At 52.1% G+C, this 20,567-nt stretch overlaps 2 protein-coding genes across 2 annotated transcripts in view; one reads left to right on the plus strand and one right to left on the minus strand.

The window, feature by feature from the left end:
* SPG11 (SPG11 vesicle trafficking associated, spatacsin) overlaps nucleotides 1-10,861 on the plus strand; it is a 29,631-nt gene extending 18,770 nt beyond the window's left edge. Inside the window, exons 28-40 of the mRNA XM_057381333.1 lie at nucleotides 5-167; nucleotides 281-495; nucleotides 921-1,668; nucleotides 2,748-2,890; nucleotides 3,425-3,626; nucleotides 4,224-4,361; nucleotides 4,880-5,013; nucleotides 5,312-5,419; nucleotides 5,916-6,084; nucleotides 6,747-6,835; nucleotides 7,270-7,425; nucleotides 7,904-8,055; nucleotides 8,641-10,861. Coding sequence (XP_057237316.1) covers nucleotides 5-167; nucleotides 281-495; nucleotides 921-1,668; nucleotides 2,748-2,890; nucleotides 3,425-3,626; nucleotides 4,224-4,361; nucleotides 4,880-5,013; nucleotides 5,312-5,419; nucleotides 5,916-6,084; nucleotides 6,747-6,835; nucleotides 7,270-7,425; nucleotides 7,904-8,055; nucleotides 8,641-8,821 — 2,598 coding nt within the window. The 3' untranslated portion in view covers nucleotides 8,822-10,861. The remainder of the gene's footprint in view (nucleotides 1-4; nucleotides 168-280; nucleotides 496-920; nucleotides 1,669-2,747; nucleotides 2,891-3,424; nucleotides 3,627-4,223; nucleotides 4,362-4,879; nucleotides 5,014-5,311; nucleotides 5,420-5,915; nucleotides 6,085-6,746; nucleotides 6,836-7,269; nucleotides 7,426-7,903; nucleotides 8,056-8,640) is intronic.
* On the minus strand, nucleotides 9,446-18,037 carry EIF3J (eukaryotic translation initiation factor 3 subunit J). The gene is made up of 8 exons (XM_057381332.1): nucleotides 17,952-18,037; nucleotides 17,763-17,863; nucleotides 13,678-13,735; nucleotides 13,362-13,453; nucleotides 12,841-12,955; nucleotides 11,838-11,996; nucleotides 10,788-10,861; nucleotides 9,446-10,441 (listed from the first exon to the last, which is right to left on the minus strand). The coding sequence occupies exons 1-8, from the start codon at nucleotides 17,977-17,979 to the stop codon at nucleotides 10,313-10,315; spliced, it is 756 nt and encodes a 251-aa protein (XP_057237315.1). The 5' UTR covers nucleotides 17,980-18,037; the 3' UTR covers nucleotides 9,446-10,312.
* Between the last annotated feature and the right edge of the window lie 2,530 nt (nucleotides 18,038-20,567).

A 20,567-nucleotide genomic window follows, 5' to 3' on the forward strand; every position in this document is an offset into this window, starting at 1 on the left:
ACAGCTGAGAGCTGCAGGAGGGGCAGCAGCCCCCACGCTGCCGCTGCCGTGGTTGGAGGCGCAGGCGCTGTTCCTCCTGGAGCTGATGCCGCAGCAGAGCCGCACGGAGTTCGAGCTGGGAAAGCTCCTACAGCTCCTGGCTGCAGCAGAGAACCTCCTGCTGGATGGTAAGGACAGGATCAACCCCAGAGCCTCTGGCACGGCTGAATCCTCAGGGAAGTTCAGGCTTCCCCAGGGTTCAAACGCAGCTCTCCTGAGCTGTTTGTTCTCTTTGACCCAGGCCCGTATGTGAAGAAGCTCTGTGCGCTCAGTGAATCCCTGAGGGGCTCCTCCATACCAATCACCCGCTCCATCCTGAGCTCCTGCAGCCTGGAGACATTCCAGGGGGAGTGCAGGTCCATTCTGGAGCAGCTGCAGGAGAAAGGGATGTTCAGCCAGGCTCGGGAGGTGGCAGCGCTGGCCGAGCTGCCCATGGATGGGGTTGTCACACACGAGGTATGGTGCAGGTAGTGACAGTCACCTCTCCTTCCTGCTGCTACCAGGATTCGGGATGCACATTAGGCCTTCCCAAAATGCTAATTTTTCTTTAAAGTATTTTTATTTTAAATGCCAGTGCCCCACATACACGAGCTGTAAGTGCTGAGCTGCAGAGGACAAGGACAATTGTCCTTATTCTGTTACAGTTTTTATTTTTATGCAATCAGTTTCATTGGGGAATTAAAATAAGGATTTGTCCATCCATTTTTCAGGGGGTGGGATGAGATGATTTCTGATGTCCCTTTCAACCCTAAGAAGTTCTGTGAGTTGCTGCACATTGGGGCACTTACCTAAATCCAGTGTTTCAATGCTGGCCATGCTGTGTGAGTTGGAGTTTTCTTTCTTGGAAAGATAATTGTGACAAACCTCTGTGAATTTTACAGGTTCTGAGAGATCTGCAACATTTAAGAGACTCTGGACAGTGGCATCAAACCCAGACAAGAGCTGAGTTCTGGAAGAAGTGCAACGACACCTTCACTAAACATTCTCTCTCCAGCCGAGCTGCTGCAGGTTTCTTCCTCGATCAGGCCAACCACGTGTTGGAATCCTCGGGGCAGGAGAAGRCAACTGGAATTATGGAGAGACATCTGCTGCTCACCCTGGCCGGGCACTGGCTGGCCCAGGACGCCGAGGTGGCCGTGCAGGAGCTGGAGGAGGTGGAGAAGCAGCTCTGGCTGTGCCGCATCGCCCAGCGGGTGCTGGTGGCCGAGGGTGCGGGGCAGTGCCCGTGTCCCCGCCCCGCCGGGGTGCCCGGGGCCCCGTCCTTCACCAGCCTGGCCCAGCAGTTCTCCTTCTCCCAGCTGCCGGCCCTGAGCGCCGCCGGGCTCTGTGGGCTGGAGGCGTTGACTCCCGGGGAGCCCCCGCCGGCGCTGGGGGACGCGGAGCGGGCGGCGCTGGGGACGCTGCTGGGGACCCTGCTGGACGAGGGCAGCGTGTCCGAGGCCACCCGCGTGTGCCGCTACTTCCAGCTGTGGCACCGGGACCTGGCGCTGGTGCTGCAGTGCCGGGCACTGGCCTCGGGGGAGGCCGGGCTGCAGCAACTGCGGCCGGAGCTGCGGGCACTGCTGGCGGCCGGACAGGACACGGCTCCGGGCAGCACAGCAGCGGCCGGACAGGGAATGGCCCCGGGCAGCACAGCAATGGTCAGACAGGGCACGGCTCCGGGCAGCATGGCAGCGGCCGGACAGGGAATGGCCCCGGGCAGCGTGGCAGCGGTGGCCGGAGAAGGCGTGGTTCGGGGCAGCACGGCAGCAGCCGGACAGGGCACAGCTCCAGGCAGCGCAGCGGCGGCCGGACAGGGCACGGCCCCAGGCAGCACAGCGGCGGCTGGAGAAGGCGTGGTTCGGGGCAGCATGGCAGCGGCCGGACAGGGCACAGCTCCAGGCAGCGTGGCGCTGGGCAGAGCCCCCAGCAGTGAGTAACCCTGAACCCCCTGGCACTGACCCCTGCCCTGCCTTCCCTCTGCCACCGTGTTCCCCCCAAACTGATTTAGCTCCTGCTGACCCTTTCTTCTCCCCTTGGTTCATAAATGCTCTCGGGAAGGAATTTGAAGCCTTGCAATGTGCATTGCCMTGTGTGCTCCAGGCTGGTTGTTCTGTGTGCAATTTCCATGGGTTGTGAACCTTTCATTTTCTATAGTTCTCAGTTCTGGCCCAGTAAAGCAGCACTGGGCCAGAACTAAAAAGCCTCCCATGCTTTTAGAAAATACACACTACGTTTTTTTTGCTGAAGCAAGGAAATGCTTTAATTAATATTTTTCTGACTTCTTTGAGCATTATAAAAGGTTGAGTGTTTCTTGTCAATAGCAAGGCTCAGGCYTTRTTTATCTGTAAAGTTCTYTGCATGTCTGTGAAGTGRGAGTGAGAAAGCTTCAGCTGGAACMTGRCTTTCCAGTACTGATGTGTAAAGCTGRATAGACAGAGAGGAGCATAAATGAATCCTAAGTCATCAGGAAGGCTGATGAACACTTACACAWTCTTATGATTAGGAATTTTATATCTGAGATATCATTGAGGATATTTGTGTTCCATTAGATTGTTTGTACCCTGAAACAAATGGAGACTTTAAAAAATCATGGGGATCGAGAGCTCAGTTTTTGAAGACTGTGGAAGTATTATGGAATTGCTGCAGATTTTGGGCATCTTGCCCAARTGTAAGGCAGTTACCTGCCTTTATGAGATAGGAATTGATGTTTTTTTTTTTGGTCCCAGCATCCAGCTTGGAGGATTGGACCCCTCTGGGGGCTCCGTGTGGGGATGATCCGGTGGTGGCGGCGCTGAAGGCTCTGACAGAGGAATGTGTCCATGGCAGGGGCTACTGCAGGCAGGTCCTGTGCCTCTACGAGCTCTCCAAGGTACCCCCAGGGCTTTGGGCCAGCTGTGCCGGGGGTGGAGAGGGCAGGATAAAGKGGTGAAGGTCCTTAGCAGGGGCTGCACAGGGTGAAATTCCCGACCCTTTGTGTGGAACAAGGCCAGAGGTGTCCTGGGCATGAGGCGCTGCCGTGGGCTCAATGCCCAGCCCCATCTCTGACCCTGCCAGCCCCATCTGAGCCCCCCAGCCCCATCTCTGAGCCTCCCCAGCCCCAGTTCCACCCAGGTCTCTCTGATGGCCTTTCCCACAATGTCCCCAGCACACCTTGTCACCCTGGGGTTCTAGGAAAGCCTGGAACCAGGTGGGCTCTGCTCCTGGAGCTGCAGGGATCTGAGCTGAGGGGGATGGCAGCTGGGGGGGCTCAGGGAGAGGGGGTTCAGGGGGATGGCAGTTGGGGGGGCTCCAAGGAGCTGTGCAGGGACAGTCTCTCCTCAGGGCAGAGCTCTTTGTCCCCAGGGCTTGGGGCAGTGTCCCTGCTCGTGCCCCTGTGCCCCTGAGCTCCTCTGTGTGTCCCCAGGAGCTGGGCTGCTCCTTTGCCGAGGTGTCGGCGCGGGAGCCGCAGGAGGTGCTGGCGGCCATCCTGTCCCGCCGGGGGCCGGAGCGCGGCCGCAGRGCCCAGGCCTTCATCGCCTGCCAGGGGCTGCCGCCCGCGGCCGTGGCACCGCTCCTGGCACAGCACATCGCCCACGAGCTGCTGCTGGCCTCGGCTCCGGGAAAAGGTGGGACAGCCTTGCTTTGTCCCTGGGGGAGGGATTGGTGGGTCTGAAAGCTCCCCTGACTGAGGGACTGAGCCCTCATTGCAGCCCCGAGCGTTTGGGCAGCGCTGCTCTGGGAGCGTTGTGTGCCTTGGGTAAAGCTTTGTGTAAATGTTCATTTGCAGTTATTTCTGGGTTCAGTGTGGTGTTGCAGTGATTGAGGTTGTGTTTTTATGGATGTAAATTTAGTATTTTATTTTAAAAGGATTTTTAATTGTCGTCTGTACTGCCCCACATCATCTGACTTGGGAAAATTATGTGCATTTCCCTTTGTAAAGAATGGCAAATATTTTTTCCCTTTCTTTTTCCCTTTGAAATGAGGGACAGCAGTAAGTTTGTCCAGTAAGATTTTGTTGGACTGAACTGGCAAAAAAGTATTTTCTGATTGTTAAATTTAAGCAATAACATCCAAAGGGTCCTTAGGATTGTAGCCCCAAGTCCTCGATCAGTCTGGCTGACACYGGGTTGATTTGTTTGGGATTTGTTTATTAATAATAAAAAATTAACAGTAGTTCTCTGCTGCACAATTAGCTGTGGTGACAATTCCCTCTCTGGCCACAGGACAGAAGCAGGCTTGGAATCCTGCAGTGGAGAGCCAGGAATTCCTGCAGCTSGCCAAGCTGTGCCAGGATCACACCTTGGTTGGGATGAAGTTACTGGATAAAATCTCCTCTGTCCCCCGTGGGGAGCTGTCGTGCAGTGAGTAAATGGCAGATGCTGCCTGGTGTAACCTGTGTGTACCTGACAGGGCATTGTGGTTTGAACTCAGCCCAAGGAAGAGGAGCTGCTGATCTGATGTGATTCTCAGTTGTAGAGCTGAGGATATGCACAGTAGAAAAGGTTGTTTAAGGGTTGTGTCAGTTTAGTTTCCAAACAAAATACAGATTTTTTGTGCTGAGCAAGAGGTGGGAAATGCMGTCGGGGAGTGACTTGAGCTGTCCTGGTGGTTTGTTACAGGAGTATTGGGACTTGGTTCATGTTCATCACAGGAACTGCATTTTTCTAACCCAAGTGCAGAACTTGTGCCCTTCCTTTTCCAAAGTCAGAGCTGGCAGGCAGTGGGATGATGATGATGTGTTGTACATTTGTCAGCTTTTGGTRGAGGAGGTTGGAAGTTTCATATTTTGTGTGTGTTTTGTATTCTCTCTCCTGGAGAGAGGCAATAATTCTTCTCCTCAGTCCTTTAACCAAAATATCTGAGTTTTTGTGCTCTTCAGTTACAGAGCTGCTGATCCTGGCTCACAGCTGCTTCAGCCTGACGTGCCACATGGAGGGGATCACACGAGTGCTGCAGGCAGCTCGGCTGCTCACTGAGGAGCACCTGGCCCCCAAGGAGGAGTACGGGCTGGTGGTGAGTGTCTGTGGRCCAGGGGGCCTGGCCATGTGCTGGACACGTTATTCACTTGCTGGTGGAAGGTGGGGCTGTGTCACTGGGCTGTTGGGCGTCTTGCACTGATGGAGTCTGGGACATGCCAGTGCCTGTTTTTATGAGGTGAAACGATGCTTCTTGTGAAAGGTTTTGGTTGGTTTAGAAATACAGGTGCCAGCCCGATGTGCCTGGTGTGCATGGCCCAGCCCCGGTGCTGTCCCTGGCAGAGCAGGGATTGTTCAGCTCCCCGGAGCTCCTCACATCCCCGGGGTGCCCACAGGTGCGGCTGCTCACGGGCATCGGCAGGTACAACGAGATGACCTACATCTTYGAGCTGCTGCACCAGAAGCACTACTTCGAGGTGCTCATGAGGAAGAAGCTGGACCCGGTAGGTGGGGGACAAACGGGCAGGGAATTGTGTTAGCACAGGGTGGAATTATCTAGGTGTTTTACTTCCTGAGTGCAAGGACTTGAGAGCCAAGTTCCATAGAAATAAATTAATTCTGGGGTTTATTCTCATTTTAGTGGAACTATTTTTTTCTAATTAGTTCAGGGCTACAATGRGAGTAGTGTTGAAAGTTCAACTTGGCACTCTCAGGGTTTTCATGTTCTGCTTTGCTTTTATTTCCAATTAAAGTTTCATGGATTTAAAAATCATAAATATTCATAGCTTTGTTTRAAATAAATAAATTAAGTCATCTAGAAATGTCACACTTGGACATTTGTTTGTAAAGAAATGCACAGGTGCTGGGTTTTGGTACCCAGTTGAGCCCAGGTGTGATCTGCTGTTGGGTTTTAGGGTGTAACAGTCACTTTTTGGTGCCAGCATGGCTGGTGGGTGCAGGATGTGGCACAGCCAGGCTCAGTGTGCYCTTTGTGCCCAGAGCGGGACGCTGAAGGCAGCACTGCTGGACTACACCAAGCGCTGCCGGCCCGGTGACAGCGAGAAGCACAACATGATCGCGCTGTGCTTCAGCATGTGCCGCGAGATCGGCCAGAACCACGAGGCTGCTGCCTGCACCCAGCTCAAACTCATCGAGTGCCGGCCCTGGGGTGAGCGGCCACGGGGSAAGGATGGGAGGGGGAGTGCCTTGTCTGTGTGCTGAAACACCCCTGGGACTGCCGCTGCCTGGGGGAGGCTCCTGCCTGCCGGGCTCTTGCTCTGAACCATCACCTGGGTGTTTCCAAAGGGCTGATTTTTGGCTCTTTCCATGATGTAATGTCCTGTGGTGCCTCACATGGAGCAGATATGGGCACAGCCCATTTTTCCTCAGCCAGAAGGATGTGGCACAGTGGGTTTGCAGGGGTTTGTGTCTGTGCAGGGGTGTGTGACACCCACAGGGTGAGGTCTGCACATGGGGAGCTGCTGTGGGGCACATTGGGCAGCCAGTGCTGTAAGAGCACCTACACCAGGGGCTGTGCCAAGGGATTTCTGCATGGATCTGGCAATGGTCAGTGCTGGGATCTGCCACTAATGTGTGGTTGGGGTTTCTTCCTAGTCTTCAATCACTTGACCAGGCTCCAGCAATAGTGTTGATCCATTAACTGAACAGGCAGTGTGTCTCTTCCTGCTTTTTTAATACAAAAAATTTCATTTAGTCTGTTGGTACTTTCTGGGACAACACTAGGGGACAGTTGACACTGGGAGTGATGTTTGTAACTTACTTTGTCACCTTTAAAAATAATWGGTTATTCCTTCTTTTTCCCTGTTTCAGAGGAGTCTCTTCAGGATGTTGCAAATTTRAAGAAGCTGCTGCTGAAAGCTCTGACTCTCTTCATTGATGCAGCAGAAAGTTACTCCAAGGTAAAGTGCGATGGAATGGAATGGCTTTTGCAGCATTGGGAGCACAGGAGGAGTGGGCTGGGTTGGGAGAACACACCGCGCTGCCCTGGGGAGGGTGTGCAGGGTCCTGGCCCAGGGCAGAAGGAATCTCTGCAGCCCAGTAGCACCAGTACTGAGTGTGCAGTGCTGGCCCTTGCTCAGGCTTTAACCCMTGGGGTTACAGGTGAGTTCCCCAYGCTCAGAGCAGGGATCATGAGCTTMATTAGCAAAGTTAGAACAAACAAGATGTTTAAAACCAGGCATAATTATGGTGGAAGTGTTTGTGGGAATGAAGCTTTGTGTAACACTGGTGGACTGTGATGAATGTGAGCTGCAGCTCTCAGTCACGGCACAGCTCAGAGCTCCTCAGGGCTGTGTCCAGGTTCCTGTGGAAGCTCTCGGGGTGTCTGTTCCAGGACTCGTGTGTGCGGCAGGCGCTGCGCTGCCGCCGCCTGACGCGGCTCATCACGCTGCAGCTGCACTTCCTGGGCTCGGGGCAGAGCACGAGGATCATCAGCCTGAGCAGGCAGGAGCTGCCTGCTGCCATCCTGGCCTTGCCCAGGTTCTACCAGGTGAGCTGGGCCCCCTCAATGTCCCTCTGTCAGGAATTTGTCACAGCAGTGCCCGAGCGCTCGGCTCCTTCCCATGGCCTCCGAGTGCTGTGACYGTTACCCCAACTTTATATCCCGTGGTACACAGGGGATGGAGGGACAGGATACAGGGAATGGCWTCCCACTGCCAGAGGGMAGGGCCAGATGGGAGGGAATTGTTCCCTGTGAGGGTGGGGAGGCCCTGGCACAGGGTGCCCAGAGCTGTGGCTGCCCCTGGATCCCTGCAAGTGTCCCAGGGCAGGKTGGCCRGGGCTTGGAGCACCTTGGGATGGCAGGRGGTATCCCTGTTCAGGGGCTGGGGAAGGCACTGGCAGCCCTTTGTTACMCTGTGTTTCTCTGCACCACAGCAGCATGGGATAGGTCAGACAGAAGATCTCCAGTGCTGAGTTCTCCGTATGGAGTGTCCCTGTGCCATTCCCTGTTCCTGCTTTCCCTGCAGGCAGCCATCGTGGCTGAGGCCTACGAGTTCCTGCCAGACTGGGCCGAGGTTCTGTTCCAGCAGGTGATCACCAGGGGTGACTTCGTGTACCTGGAGGAGTTCAAGCAGCAGCGGCCCCTGCGGCCTGGCCTGTTTGAGGAGGTGGCCAAGAAGTGAGTGAGGGGYTCTGGGGGCAAACTGCAGCTTTCCCTGCACAGACTCCTTGAGAGGGGAAGGAGGAAGGTGTCAAACTGTTCGGCTTCTTATTGCGCAAAGTCTTTTATACAGSGACTTGAGACAGAATTCCAGTATCTCAATGGTTGGGGTGGAAAGGGACCTTAAAGCTCATCCCATCCCACCCCCTGCCAAAGGCAGGGACACCTTCCACTATCCCAGGGTGCTCCAAGCCCAATCCAGCCTGGCCTTGGACACTGCCAGGGATCCAGGGACAGCCACAGCTTCTCTGTGTCCTGTGCCAGGGCCTCCCCACCCTCAGAGGGACAGATTTGKTGGGAGGTTGGGTACCTGAGCACATCGTGGAAGTAGCTCTGATCCAGCCTTTTTCCTGGACAAGCAGGGAGCTTAGGGTTGGGTAGAGCAAATCCTTACAATGAACCAGAGCAAATAAACAAACAGGAGCTTCAAATGTAGGTGTTGAGCACAACCTCTTGTTGAAAATGTAGTTCTTGCAGGCCCAGGGCAAGAGTTCCAGGGCTTGGGAAGCTTTTGTGCCTCAGTTCCACATGTAATTGTTCCAGGGTCAAACAACATCCCTCTGCTGATGCTGCCCTGAGGAACCTGAAGCGGTTCCTCAGCCACTGCGAGGACATTTACACYTACTACAGGCTGGCCTATGACCACAAGTTCTATGATGTGGTGAACTCCCTGCTGAAGGACCCTCAGACTGGCTGCTGCCTCAATGACCTCTTATCCAACTAAATTCCAGCTGAATTCCAGCCCCAGAGCACAGACTGCAGGATCAGTGCTGATTAACACAGATTTTATCAATGACCTGCTCACAGGGCTCTGCTGCTCTGTAAAAATAACTCCAGAAAACTGGACAGCGATGTAAGTATTTAGAATGTTATGACTGTGTTAACCTAAAACAGTGTTTTGTATAATAAATCTTATGTTTATAAATAATTTGAGTCACCAGCAAATACTATCTGGCCCAGGTGGGGATGAAGCAGAGATCCAGCAGCCCTTTAAATTAGTGGCATGAGGGAGGGAGCACCCCAGAAACTCTTTCCAAACAGGCTGAAACTGGTGTGCAGAATATCAGGACAAGGGGGTGGAATAAGCAGATTCAGTGAAGGTTTCAGGTACACAGTAGCATAAAGTGTTCTTTGAGTCCAGTCTGATTTCCAAAGTCTTGYACAGCTCTAAACAGCACATTCCTAATTCTGCTGTCTTGGAGTAAAAGAAACAATCAAGTGCAAATGTATTTTTACAGTTATTAAATATAAATTCCTTTCCAGGCCCAAGCCACAGGTACYCCCCCAGCACAGCTCTTCAGGTATTTTTCCTGTCAGGCTCCAAAGAACTGCTCCAAGGCCAGCCTGGTGAAGTCCTCAATAGTGATTTTTATTAAATTAGTTGCTTTATAAAACATTGCAGATGTTGTAATTGTTAACATAACAATTTGCCCAACTGTAGGAACTGCTGCAGTTTGCTAAGCAAGTTTGGTTTTTAATGAAAGGAAACGGCCGAGTCATGAAAGACCCACCACAACCCAGGAGAGCCCCAAGGAAGTTGTGTGGTTTGGTTTTTTCTTTTTTTTTACACTTAGCCCATTAATTAACTGTTAAAGAACACCCAACCCAGACAGTTGCATTAGTAGAAATTTAAACTAATGGAACGAAACTTCATCCTCGAGACACAAGTGGGTTTTGCCTTGCCCCACCAGGTGCTGTTGAGGTGTCARGCTGTGGAGCAGTGGCTGTCCCAGGGGACCCACTCCCAGGTGCAGTATTCCACACTGAAGGTAGCAGTTCCCTTCCCAAAATACTGAAATCCTCAAGCTCTAACAAGACAAAGCAACTGGAACTCTATGTGCACACCCTGCCCTTGCTGCAAACTGCTCATGCTCAGGCCTGGCCCTGGAGCAGGGACAGTTAAGGCCATGTCATGGAGCTGTGCTGGTTAGAATCCTTCACCTTGTTCAATTCCTTCCCAATGTGGCAGCTGTCACCATAAAGTTAAATAGCAACAGTGCCTGTTACCAGAATTTTGGGTTTTTAACTGCAATTTACAGACCTTCTCCATTCTGCCCCTGCCCGGAGCTTGCGCCCGGACCCRGCACCTCCAGCCCCCAGCACACAGATACTGCAATTCTGATTGTAGCATTTGGCAGAATTTAAAGGAAGAAAAGTTGTGCTACATGTTTAAGGGATTATGGGCAACAGAAAGACAAAAGAAGGGAGATAAATGTCACATGAAGTCTTCAAAGTCTTGTACGTACTCGCCGTCATAGCCGCCGTAATCGGCCAGGTCGTCTTTCATCGTCGCCTTCAGCCCCCCGCCAGGCACAACACCTTTTTTCTTCTTTTTGGCTTTATTCTGTGGCAAGAGGATGAGGATGGTTACTGGGACAGGCCCAGAGCTCTGTCATTACTCCAGCCCAGGGTCAGTGGGCAGTCACACCCCGCTGCACTGATGGTTTCCACCACACACATTTTCTCCTCCTAGGAAAGCTGTGCGCCCCGCTGCACTGAGGTTTCTACCACACACATTTTCTCCTCCTAGGAAAGCTGTGCCAGTTCCAGGTGTTCCCAGCTCCCTGTACCATAGGCCTGCCCTCTCCTGCCTTTCATCCTATTTCCCCTGGACTCTCAACAAGAAGCTAATAAATGTAGGGGAGCCCCGAGCAGGGGCTGTGATCCCTGAGGGACAGCCCCAGTCTTACCTTCTCTTGTTTTTGTTTTTCACTGCATAATACTGTCAGAGTGTTTGTGATCTTTTTCAAATCATCCACCTCCACTGCATCAGGGGAAAAAAGGAAAAAGAAAGATTYCTTACCAATGTTGTTCTTATAAAGCAGTTAAATAACATCAATAGTCTCTAAAACTAGAAATCAGCATAAGTGTAATGATGGGCAATTACTTGATTTAAAGCTGCAAAACACAGAGTGGGTGGTTCTGGTCCTGACAATCCCAGTGAGGATTCCAGCTGGTCCCTTGGGAGCCTGAGTGTTGTAGAAGGTTAAAACTTGCAAATAAAGTTACTGAATGCAAGAGTCTTACTCAGGCATTTGAACAGTAAAATATGGAGATGGTAACACAGTAAAAGGAGCTCCGTATCAAAAGGAGCACTGGATTAACACAAAATTACTATTTTTATCAATAAATGGTGCAAGAGGCTGGGAGTCCCTCCTGTTAGGAGCTCTGGAATCCATCAGATGGAAGTTGCCAGGTGCCACCCATGATGATGGATTTACCCAGCTCTGCCTGGGATCAAGTTACCCCTCCCTGAAGGACAACTGGGTACAGGACAGGGAACGATCCCAGTGAGCTGTGCAGCCACCAGGGCAGTGGGAAAAGGAGTTTAAATTACTTAATCTCTGTATAGTTACATGSTGAATATTCCAGAACAGTTAATCTGGAGTTCCAGAATTACATTGACTCAATTTTGCAATAGTTCCCTCCAAATGAGGTACTCAAATTCTATCTGCCTCAAAGAATTTACCATTATTTTAGAAATGGTTTCAAGAAAAACATGCAGGATTTACATCAGCATAAAAATTCACACTTKTTAGATGACTCTAACCAATGTGCAGAAAGCGTAGCTCTTCATGAGAGGATCCTTAGTGGAGTTTGTGGGAATGGAATCAGGTCAGTGCTTCATTTAGCACAAACTACACAGAGCAATCCCCTCTGAACACTGACTATCACAGCATGTTTTCCACTTCAGCTCCACCACAGATCTGGCAGCAGTGCTGGGGGCTGTCTGGACTTACAGGAAATACAGACGTCCCGAAGCAACGCTTCCAAAAACCCAGCGTAATGTAGCGACTTCTCGTACTGTGTGATTTTCTCCTTGAGGAGTTTCCCAAATTCCGTGAAGTCATCTTTTGAAGAGGGATTCATGGCATCTATTCCACAAGTGTTATTTACACCTGCAGGGRCAGACAGGGGTGTCAGAGAACATGAATTGTGAGCCCTAAAAGGGGACCTGGCTCCCACCCAGTTCCCACYTCCCTGAGCTCTGCTCCCCCTCCCCAGCCAGGGCGCATCCCTGGCCTTGCAGGAAGGAAATTTGCTGCAAAGCTCAGCAATTTCATAAAATCTCTGAATGGTTTGGGTTGGAAGGGACCTTAATGTCCATCCATTGCCACTCTGTGCCATGGGCAGGGACACCGTCCACCATCCCAGAGTGCTCCAAACCCAGTCCAACCTGGCCTTGGACACTTCCAGGGGCCGCCACAGCTTCTCTGGGCACCCTCACCACCTTCACAAGAAGGAGTTCCTTCCCAATATCCCACCTAGCAGTGCCTGCTGTCAGTGGAAAAGCCATTCCCCCTTGTCCTGTCATTCCATGCCCTTGTMCAAAGTGTCTCTCCAAAAATTTTTGAAGCTGAGTCAAACTCAGTAATTTGACCCAGCTGTTCCTGTTCTCTGGACAACCTGCACCAGGAAGCCCTTTTCCCCTCAAATAAACAACTCCTGCCTCAAGCTCCAGAGTGAGAACTACTGAGCTGGTTCTTTACAGCTGTATTCAGTGCACTYCCCAAGCACTGTGCTGTGACAACTCACTGAGCACAACCTTCCCTGAGCAATGAGCTGAATCATTCACCATAATCAAGGAAACGCTTCCATGTTTGAGGAATGCTGCTGTGCATCAGCATCTTTGCTACGTCTTTGTATTCAGTGCCACAAGCTCCGTGTGCTGAGCTAAACCCTGCTCAGGCTTTGCAGGGTCCCACAGGTCCCAGAGGTTTATTCTCTGCTGCTTTAACTCACCAAAGGTTTCCTTTGCCAGCTCCAGGTCTGCCTCCTCTTGTAACTTCTTTAGCCGTAGTTTGTCAGCCAACTGTTCTTCTGGCGTGAGCTCCTTCTGTTCCTCGGGTGCCTCTAACTGGATGGAAAACACAGGTAGAATGTGGCACATTAAAGACAAGSTGCTTTCTCCAGGGCCAGTGAATCACCCACTTCTGCCTCAAGTCAGTCAGGCCATGGAAAACCTGGAACCCATTCCCTGGAGTGTCAATAAATTGTTCATTTCACAGGAAATGGGAAGAAACAACAAACTCCCACTCCTGCCTGTCCCATCACGTGCTGCACACAAAGGAACTGGGAAAACATTGTTCCAATCACTGATTAATCTGCAGGGGAATAAAAGCTCCCAGCCCTGGATGGAATCACATACAAGACCTAAATTTCGTTTATCAGATGAATCAAGACCTTTTCGTATTTTGCTCAACCTCCAAAAATTCAAACCTGCCCTCTGAAATCTATGTGACCCAGAAGAAATCAGGAGTTACCCTTTTTTTAAGCTCCTCTTGCTTTTTCTTCTGTAGCTTTTCTTTTTCTTTGATTTTTTCTGCTATTTTCTTTTTTTCTGAAACTTTTGGTTCTGTAAAAGATGGAACAACAAACATAGCTCTCAGAGGTCTGATGATTTTTTTTCCCCACCCACAACCATAGAAACACTGGAAACCACCATGCTCAGCTACTGTGACTGAACACAGACTTAAAGACATTTCTGTTAAACCCAGCCCCAKCCCTGCATAGGATCCTCACAGCCCCTCAGACTACAACAGTGTCTGTTCTGAGACAGGGGGTGCCTTTAAGTCTCACCTTGTTTCACCTCTGTCTCCTTTACCTCCTCCTCTTCCTCCTCATCATCCCAGTTATCCTGCAAAACAGTTAAAGATTCTTTTACAGATATCTGTAACCTCTTCYAATGCCCACAAACCCACTGATCTCGTGTCAAGAGTTGAGGGAGCCATGGGAGCTGTACCTCAGGGGGTTTTGGGACTGTCCACACAGGTTGGGGCCAGTTCTTACCATGAAAAAGGCAGGTTTTGGTCAAACAATCAGCTTGTGTCAATAGTTACAACAGCCAGGTCAYGAACAGTCAAACAACCTCACATAAACAGGACTTTATTCTCATTTCTGGTATTATGAGACACTGAATGTCACCGAGGGGTGGATGCAGCACAGCCCTGCTGAAAACTCCCAGCCCACCAGAAACCACGTTAAACCAGCACAGACCACCCCAGGGAGCTGCTCCTTCCCAGGGACCCTCTCCTCTGCTGGGAAAAGCATTCCCATAGYTGCAGAGAGAACTGCAGAGCATAGGGGAAAACCACCCTGATTTGCTGCCCACACAACACCCAGCACACAAGGCTGTGGAAGGAAGGAAGAGGAAGGAAGCAGAGGAGGATACAGGGAGCACTGACTTAGGCAGGAATTCCAACTTCCAACAGCCACAAGATCACAGTTTTGACCAGGTCTTCATGAAATCACTAACTTTGGAAAAGACCTTTAAGATCATCAAGCCTAACTTGTTTATCACTAACCCATGTCTCCAGGAGCCCATCCACACATTTTTTCAATACTTCCAGGAGTGGGGACTCCACCACCACCCTGGGCAGCCTGTGCCAGGGCTGGACAACCCTTCCCATGAAAAAAACATTTCCCAATTTCAAAACAGCAATCCAGTTTTAGTTGCCTGTTTAGACTCAGCTTGCAAACTCGATGGGTTCACTGGACAAGCCCCAGTTCACACTCAAATCACCTGTCAGGACATGGTTACAGGTCAGATCCAATCCCTCAGTCCTGAAGTTCGTTATTCCCACATCACAGCAGTCATACACAGGGCCCCACAAGCCAGGCAGGGATTTTCTGGGAGGCTACACCAGAGGCAGGGGTGCAAAGCCCCACATTCCACTGGGATGTGCTGATCCAAGCAAGGAGACATCCGAGTSGATCCACCAGCTCACCCTGGCTAATTGGCACTTGCAAGGGACTCGGCTTCCCTTCCACATTCCATGGAGCTGACTTGAATTTGGAGCAGCATTATTTTAGCTCACATCTAATTAAGTTTGTTACACCCACTGCTTAAACAGCTCCACTCAACACTGAGAAGCTGGCTCGGCCCCAGCCTGACCAGGCTGGGAATCAGGTGMAAACTCCAGAGGAAGGGCAGCCTGGCCATGAGGGACTCATCCATGGCACTGGGTTATCTGGGAGACTTCASAGAGGGCACGTGGGCAAGGACTCCACACGATGAGATGTGCTCCAACCCAGTSCCTGTTTACAAACTCCAGGGAATTCCAAGTCCTGCCAGCCCTGCCTGGTTTATAAACTCCAGGGAGCTCTCTTGGAGGAAGAGCCAACTGCCTTAGTGCTGAGTCTTGGCAATGATACAGTAATTCCAAGAGAACATCTTTATCCACAGTATTTCAACACTGTTTCTGTGTCCTTAACTACAACAAACCTCCTGAAACATCTTCCCCGCAGACAAGGCTGGGAAGTGACAGGGACTGGGCACCGGCTCCCAGCTACAGCAGAGCACTGGGATGGGAGCAGGCACTGCCCCGCTCTGGCTCTGCCAGCACTGAGTCAATAGATGAAAATTCCTTGGCAGGAGGCCCGACTTCTGGGAAACGTGTGCTGGGGAACACTGAGAGGAGTTTTGTTACCAAAGGTGCTAATTTTAAACCTGGGAAGTTGACGTTTACCAAATTAACAATTACTGCAAGTTTATGACTAAAAAACCTTCCAAAATACAGATCTGCAGATACAAAGCACATTCCAAAATGTGAAATGCYTGAAGAAAGCTGTGGTCAAAAAACGCTTTGTGCTGCTACTTTAGACCAGGTAATTTCCCTCACATGGGGATCTCCCCACCGTGGGCCCTCGCACTGAGGGATCCAGAGCCTGAGCAGGGGCCTTTGGGAATTCAACAGGAAGAGTATATCAAAGGAAAATTAACCAAAATCAAACACCTTTCTGTGCTGAATCCTCTCCTGTTACAGCTCCAGCACGAAATGAAGCTGTATAATAATACATATTATTACATATAATAATACATATACTAATACATATTATTACATATAATAATACATATAATAATACATTGATACATATAATAATACAGCTTCCATAATCCCTTGGAAATAGTTAAGCAGCTGCATCCCTACTACATGTAAGATGTCTTCCCACTGCCAAAGGACAGGGTTAGATGGGATACTGGGAAGGAATTGCTGGCTATGAGGGTGGGAGGCCCTGGCACAGGGTACCCAGAGAAGCTGTGGCTGCCCCTGRATCCCTGGAAATGTCCAAGGCCAGGTTGGACAGGGTTTGGAGCAACCTGGGATAGCGGAAGGTGTCCCGGCCATGGCAGGGGGTGGAATGAGATGACTTTATGGTTCCTTCCAACCCAAACCATTACAGGATTCCGTGATTCCATRTGGGCAATATTTGTTCCTTTCTTAAACTGATAGAGAACCCTCAGGTGTCTCCAAAAGAACCAGTCCAGTTCTCCTGCACACAATCTATCCAGTAGGATGGCTTCTTTCTCACTAAGGAAGGAGGAGAAGCAAACGCCACGGACAGTCTGAGCTACAAGTGTGTGCGTGCACCTGTGTCACTTACACACACCTGTCCTTGTCCTGCTGCTCAAACCTGACACCTGGGACACTCTGGGCTKTGGCTATTACTGAATTTAAGAAGGAAAATTGCCAGCTTATAGCTCACAAAAATTTGGTAACTTTGGGGTTTTTTTAGAACTACTTTTTCCATACTGTTTATGAGAAGAAGGCCACCTGAGAACCAAGRATAATTGCTGGTGTTTTTCAGAGATTCTGGTAACAGTGTCCTMGAAATCAACCCCAAGTCCTCACCCAGTGTTACAATGTCCCAGTGCTGGATTTGAAACAGAAAGGTCTTTTCTAGTTGACTTCTCCTGCTCACAGAATCCTGAGATGGTTTGGGTTGGCAGGGYCCTCACAGACCACCCAGTTCCCCCCACGGCCATGGGCAGGGACATGTTTCACTAGACCARGTTGCTCCAAGCCCAGTCCAACCTGGCCTTGAAATACACCTGGCACGTTCCCTGTGCATTCCCTGGCATCCCTTTGSACTATCCGTATGAACATGGAGCAAACGAAGGTTTCTGTGGCACCACCACCCTGCCAAGGGCAGCTGGAGCCGASCAGGAGCAAACAGCCTTTAAGGGAGCTCTGCCTTGAGAAGCACCAGAAACCAACATCCACATGTTTTAATCACACTCCCGTACAGACACCACGCACAGCAAAATCTCGCCTCGAGGTGTGTGAAGAAGCAGGAAGATCAGGTGGAAAAGACGTGCTGGCAGAGCACCGAAGTTTCTGGTCAGCAGCAGAAGCACCAACACAGCACTGCCGTCATTAAATCCGTCCTAACGCCTAACCCAGAGCACCCCACTCACAGCTAGGGGCCCGAAAGGCTGCAAAAASCAAGGGGAAAGCACCCAAAAGCCTGTGAAGCAGATGAGAACCAGCAGGTGGATCCCCAGAAAGCAGGAGGTGCCACTTCAAGAGCGTCTGTCTGACCCTTTCTCCCCTGCAAGTCCGAAGGCAGAGACAGCGGCTTCGGGCAGGGATCGGCTCGGGTTCTCTTGGCATTTGGACTTGTCACCGTGACCGACTGCCGGGCGGGGAGAGCCCGGGCCAGGAGTCCCCGCCGCCTCCCGAAGCCCGAGCCCGACCCGGAGCCGCATCAATCCGCCCGGCCCGGTGGGGCCCCCTCGCCCCCGCCCCAGCGCCGGCCCCGTCTGGGCCCGCGGCCCCGCGCTCGGGCGCCATATGGCAGCGGCCCGGCCGCCCCCGCCGCACCCCCACCAGGCCCCGGAGCCGCCGCGCCGCGAGGCCCCGGCGGGGCCCGCCCGGCCGCACCTTCACGTCGTCCTCCTCATCCTCGCCGGCCCAGCGGTCCCCGGCCACCCCCGGCACCAGCCGCTTCGCCACCGGCTCCACCACCTCGAAGCTGTCGGCGTCTGTGGGGAGAGGAGCGCGGGTGAGGGGCGAGGAGCGGCGCGGGGGGACCCCCACTCGCCCCGGGCCCCGCGGCCCCGCCGCACCCACCCCACGAGTCCGCCGCCTCCGCCGCCATCTTGCCCCGACCGCGGCCGCCGGGCAGCGCCGCGCGGGGCACGCCGGGACGGCGGCGGACTGACCCCGCCCCGCCTCCGGCCACGCCCACCGCGGGGCGGGGCCTGAACGGCGCTGAGGGAACGCGGCGGGAGCCGGGGAGAGGAGAGAGCGGGGAGCTGAGTGCGGGGGCGGCACGGCATCGGGATCGGGATCGGGATCGGGATCCAGACCGGCACCGGGAATCCCGCTCCCGCTGCCCGCCGGCCAGCGTCCCCGGTCCCGCAGTCTCGGGTCTCTGCCGGGGGCAGCGCCCTGCCCCGCCCCGCCCGGCGCTATCGCGGGCCCGCAGCCGCGGGAGCCGCCCCGGCGCTGCCCCAGCCCCGCCGCACGCACAGGCCGGGAGGGGCCCGGGGCATGGCCCGGTTCGGCTCTCGCGGCTCAGCCCGAGCTCGCAGCTCCACACGCGGCGGTTCCGCTGTCCCCGTCCCGTCCCACGCCGGGAACGGGCTGTGTGTGCCCCGGTCGTGCTCCCGCCTCACGTCACGGTGCCCGCTCACGGCTGGGCCACCCCGGMTCAGGTTTATCCACATCAACGGGTGAGATTTTCCTTCCCCCTCTGTCCTAKAACATCAAATAGAGAAAACTGGAAAAGCTCACTTCTCCCACTTTACTGCCAGCTCCCAATTTCTGTGMGAATCTGAGGAAAAGGAAGATAGATTTTGTTTGAAGATAATGCATTTAGAATGTTTCTTTCATGTAACGAATGATCTCTTGTACACACGTGTATAAATCACACACGTGTCTCGGAAAAACACACAGAAAAACCAGACTTCCAAATTTATCGTCCTTTTCCTGTTCTCCATTTACCAGACAACATATATAACAACAAAACTTTACCTATGGATCAAACAATGTCACAAGTTATATATCCTCGCCAAGTTGACAGTTTCACAGGCTCAAGGTGCTGTGGGAATAATCACAAAACTGCCAGGAACTGTGCAGTAAATTGGARTATGTTAACACTGGAATATGTGATTTGGAATTCTAAGGATTTACATAGAACATTTAAATTTTTCCTTTACGGTAAAACACAATTTCTTCCACTTTAAGGCTAAAAACTGACAGGAGTAATGCCTTGACTTACAGAAAACTGAGTCTCAGAGAAGGATAGTATCAGCTAAAATCATAAAAACAGAATCCAGAGCGTAAGTATTTAATATAAATCTTTGTGCTTCTATAGACTAGAAACAATTGCAGAGAAAACAGAAATTCATAGCACAGGACTTCTCTTTCCATMATATTTTACAAGATTTGGCCCCATCAATTACATTTTTGCAAGTATCAAAAACAATAAAGCAAAACAGTTTTACATTGCATGGACAACCAAAATTTGAGATGTCCTCCAGTCTGTCCAAGTCCATCCTTAGCAGAACATTCCTTGGCTGCTTTCAAACAAATAGGGGTGTTTTTGGACATTTTTTTTTCAGCAGTCTGACTCTCTCTGGGCACTGCTGCACCTGTGCTACTTCCCACGGGCCATTCATCCACTCCTTCAGGATTTCCACACCAAGAACCTGCAATGCAAAGCTGCAGTGTTGTGGCCTTGGTGTGACCAACTCTGAGAGCGTCCTCAAGTGTCCTCCTGTGGCACTGTGACACCACTCTCCAGCCAAACCAGTTTGATGCCAATTGTTTTTCCAGAAAAATTGTCTTCCCATGATCCCTCCCCCAACTCCCACGGACAACAGTGGGGTCAGCTCCTGGAGCTGGAGCCCTCGTGGCTACAATTTCACCTTCTGCCCTTCCTGTATTCCCTGGTGCTGTTTTCAGCTGGATCCACTCCTGGCACAGGCTCACCYGTGCCTGGCCCAAGGAGGCAGCAGCAGATGGGACCCAGGAAAAGAAAGAGAAGCAAAATGCTCCCAGCCCAGCCCGCTGGGGAAATCCCACAATCCGGGGGTTCTCGACCACGGGCCCACGTCGCTGTCCTGCCAGTGGGCTGGTGGGATTGGCACCCACTCCTCCTCCTCCTCCTCCTCCTCCTCCTCCTCCTCTTCCTCCATTCCTGCTGGTCCCTCTCGCCCACGGGCTCGATGCTTTCCAGCTGTACCAATCCAACCATGCTCCTGAGTGCCCTGGAACTCCAACGCTGGATAGAGCAGCATTTGGGAAAGGGGACAATGCTGGGAAGGGCTTTTGTCACTCACAGCACCCCYGTGAGGTTTGATTCCACATTTCAAGGCTTTCCCAAAGCTGATCCGTCTCTTGGCCGTGCCACCTGCGGCTGACACCGCTCGTGGTTTGGGTGATTCTTAATCCGGTCTGGAGACATTCCGGCTTCCTGACACGTTCAAAAGCCATGAGAAATGGCAGGTGGAATGAATCCAAGGTGGGGGGAAGCAGTGAGACCATGGCGAGGGCCATTCCAGCTGCAGAGCAAGTCCAGGGAAAACAAAGGAATGAGCAGGTWCTGCCACCAAAGGTCTGAGAGATGGTGCTGTGCTGCCAAACCAAGGTATCCAACCTAGAACAGAATCCACGGGGACATGGAAAACAGACAYACAGTCACCACGACTCAGCAAAAGRCCACAAAGAAAATAATTCTGA

This window comes from Malurus melanocephalus, unplaced genomic scaffold (assembly GCF_030028575.1).
Source record: "Malurus melanocephalus ecotype Western Australia unplaced genomic scaffold, MMel_1.1 scaffold_505, whole genome shotgun sequence".
NCBI classification, from domain to species: domain Eukaryota; kingdom Metazoa; phylum Chordata; class Aves; order Passeriformes; family Maluridae; genus Malurus; species Malurus melanocephalus.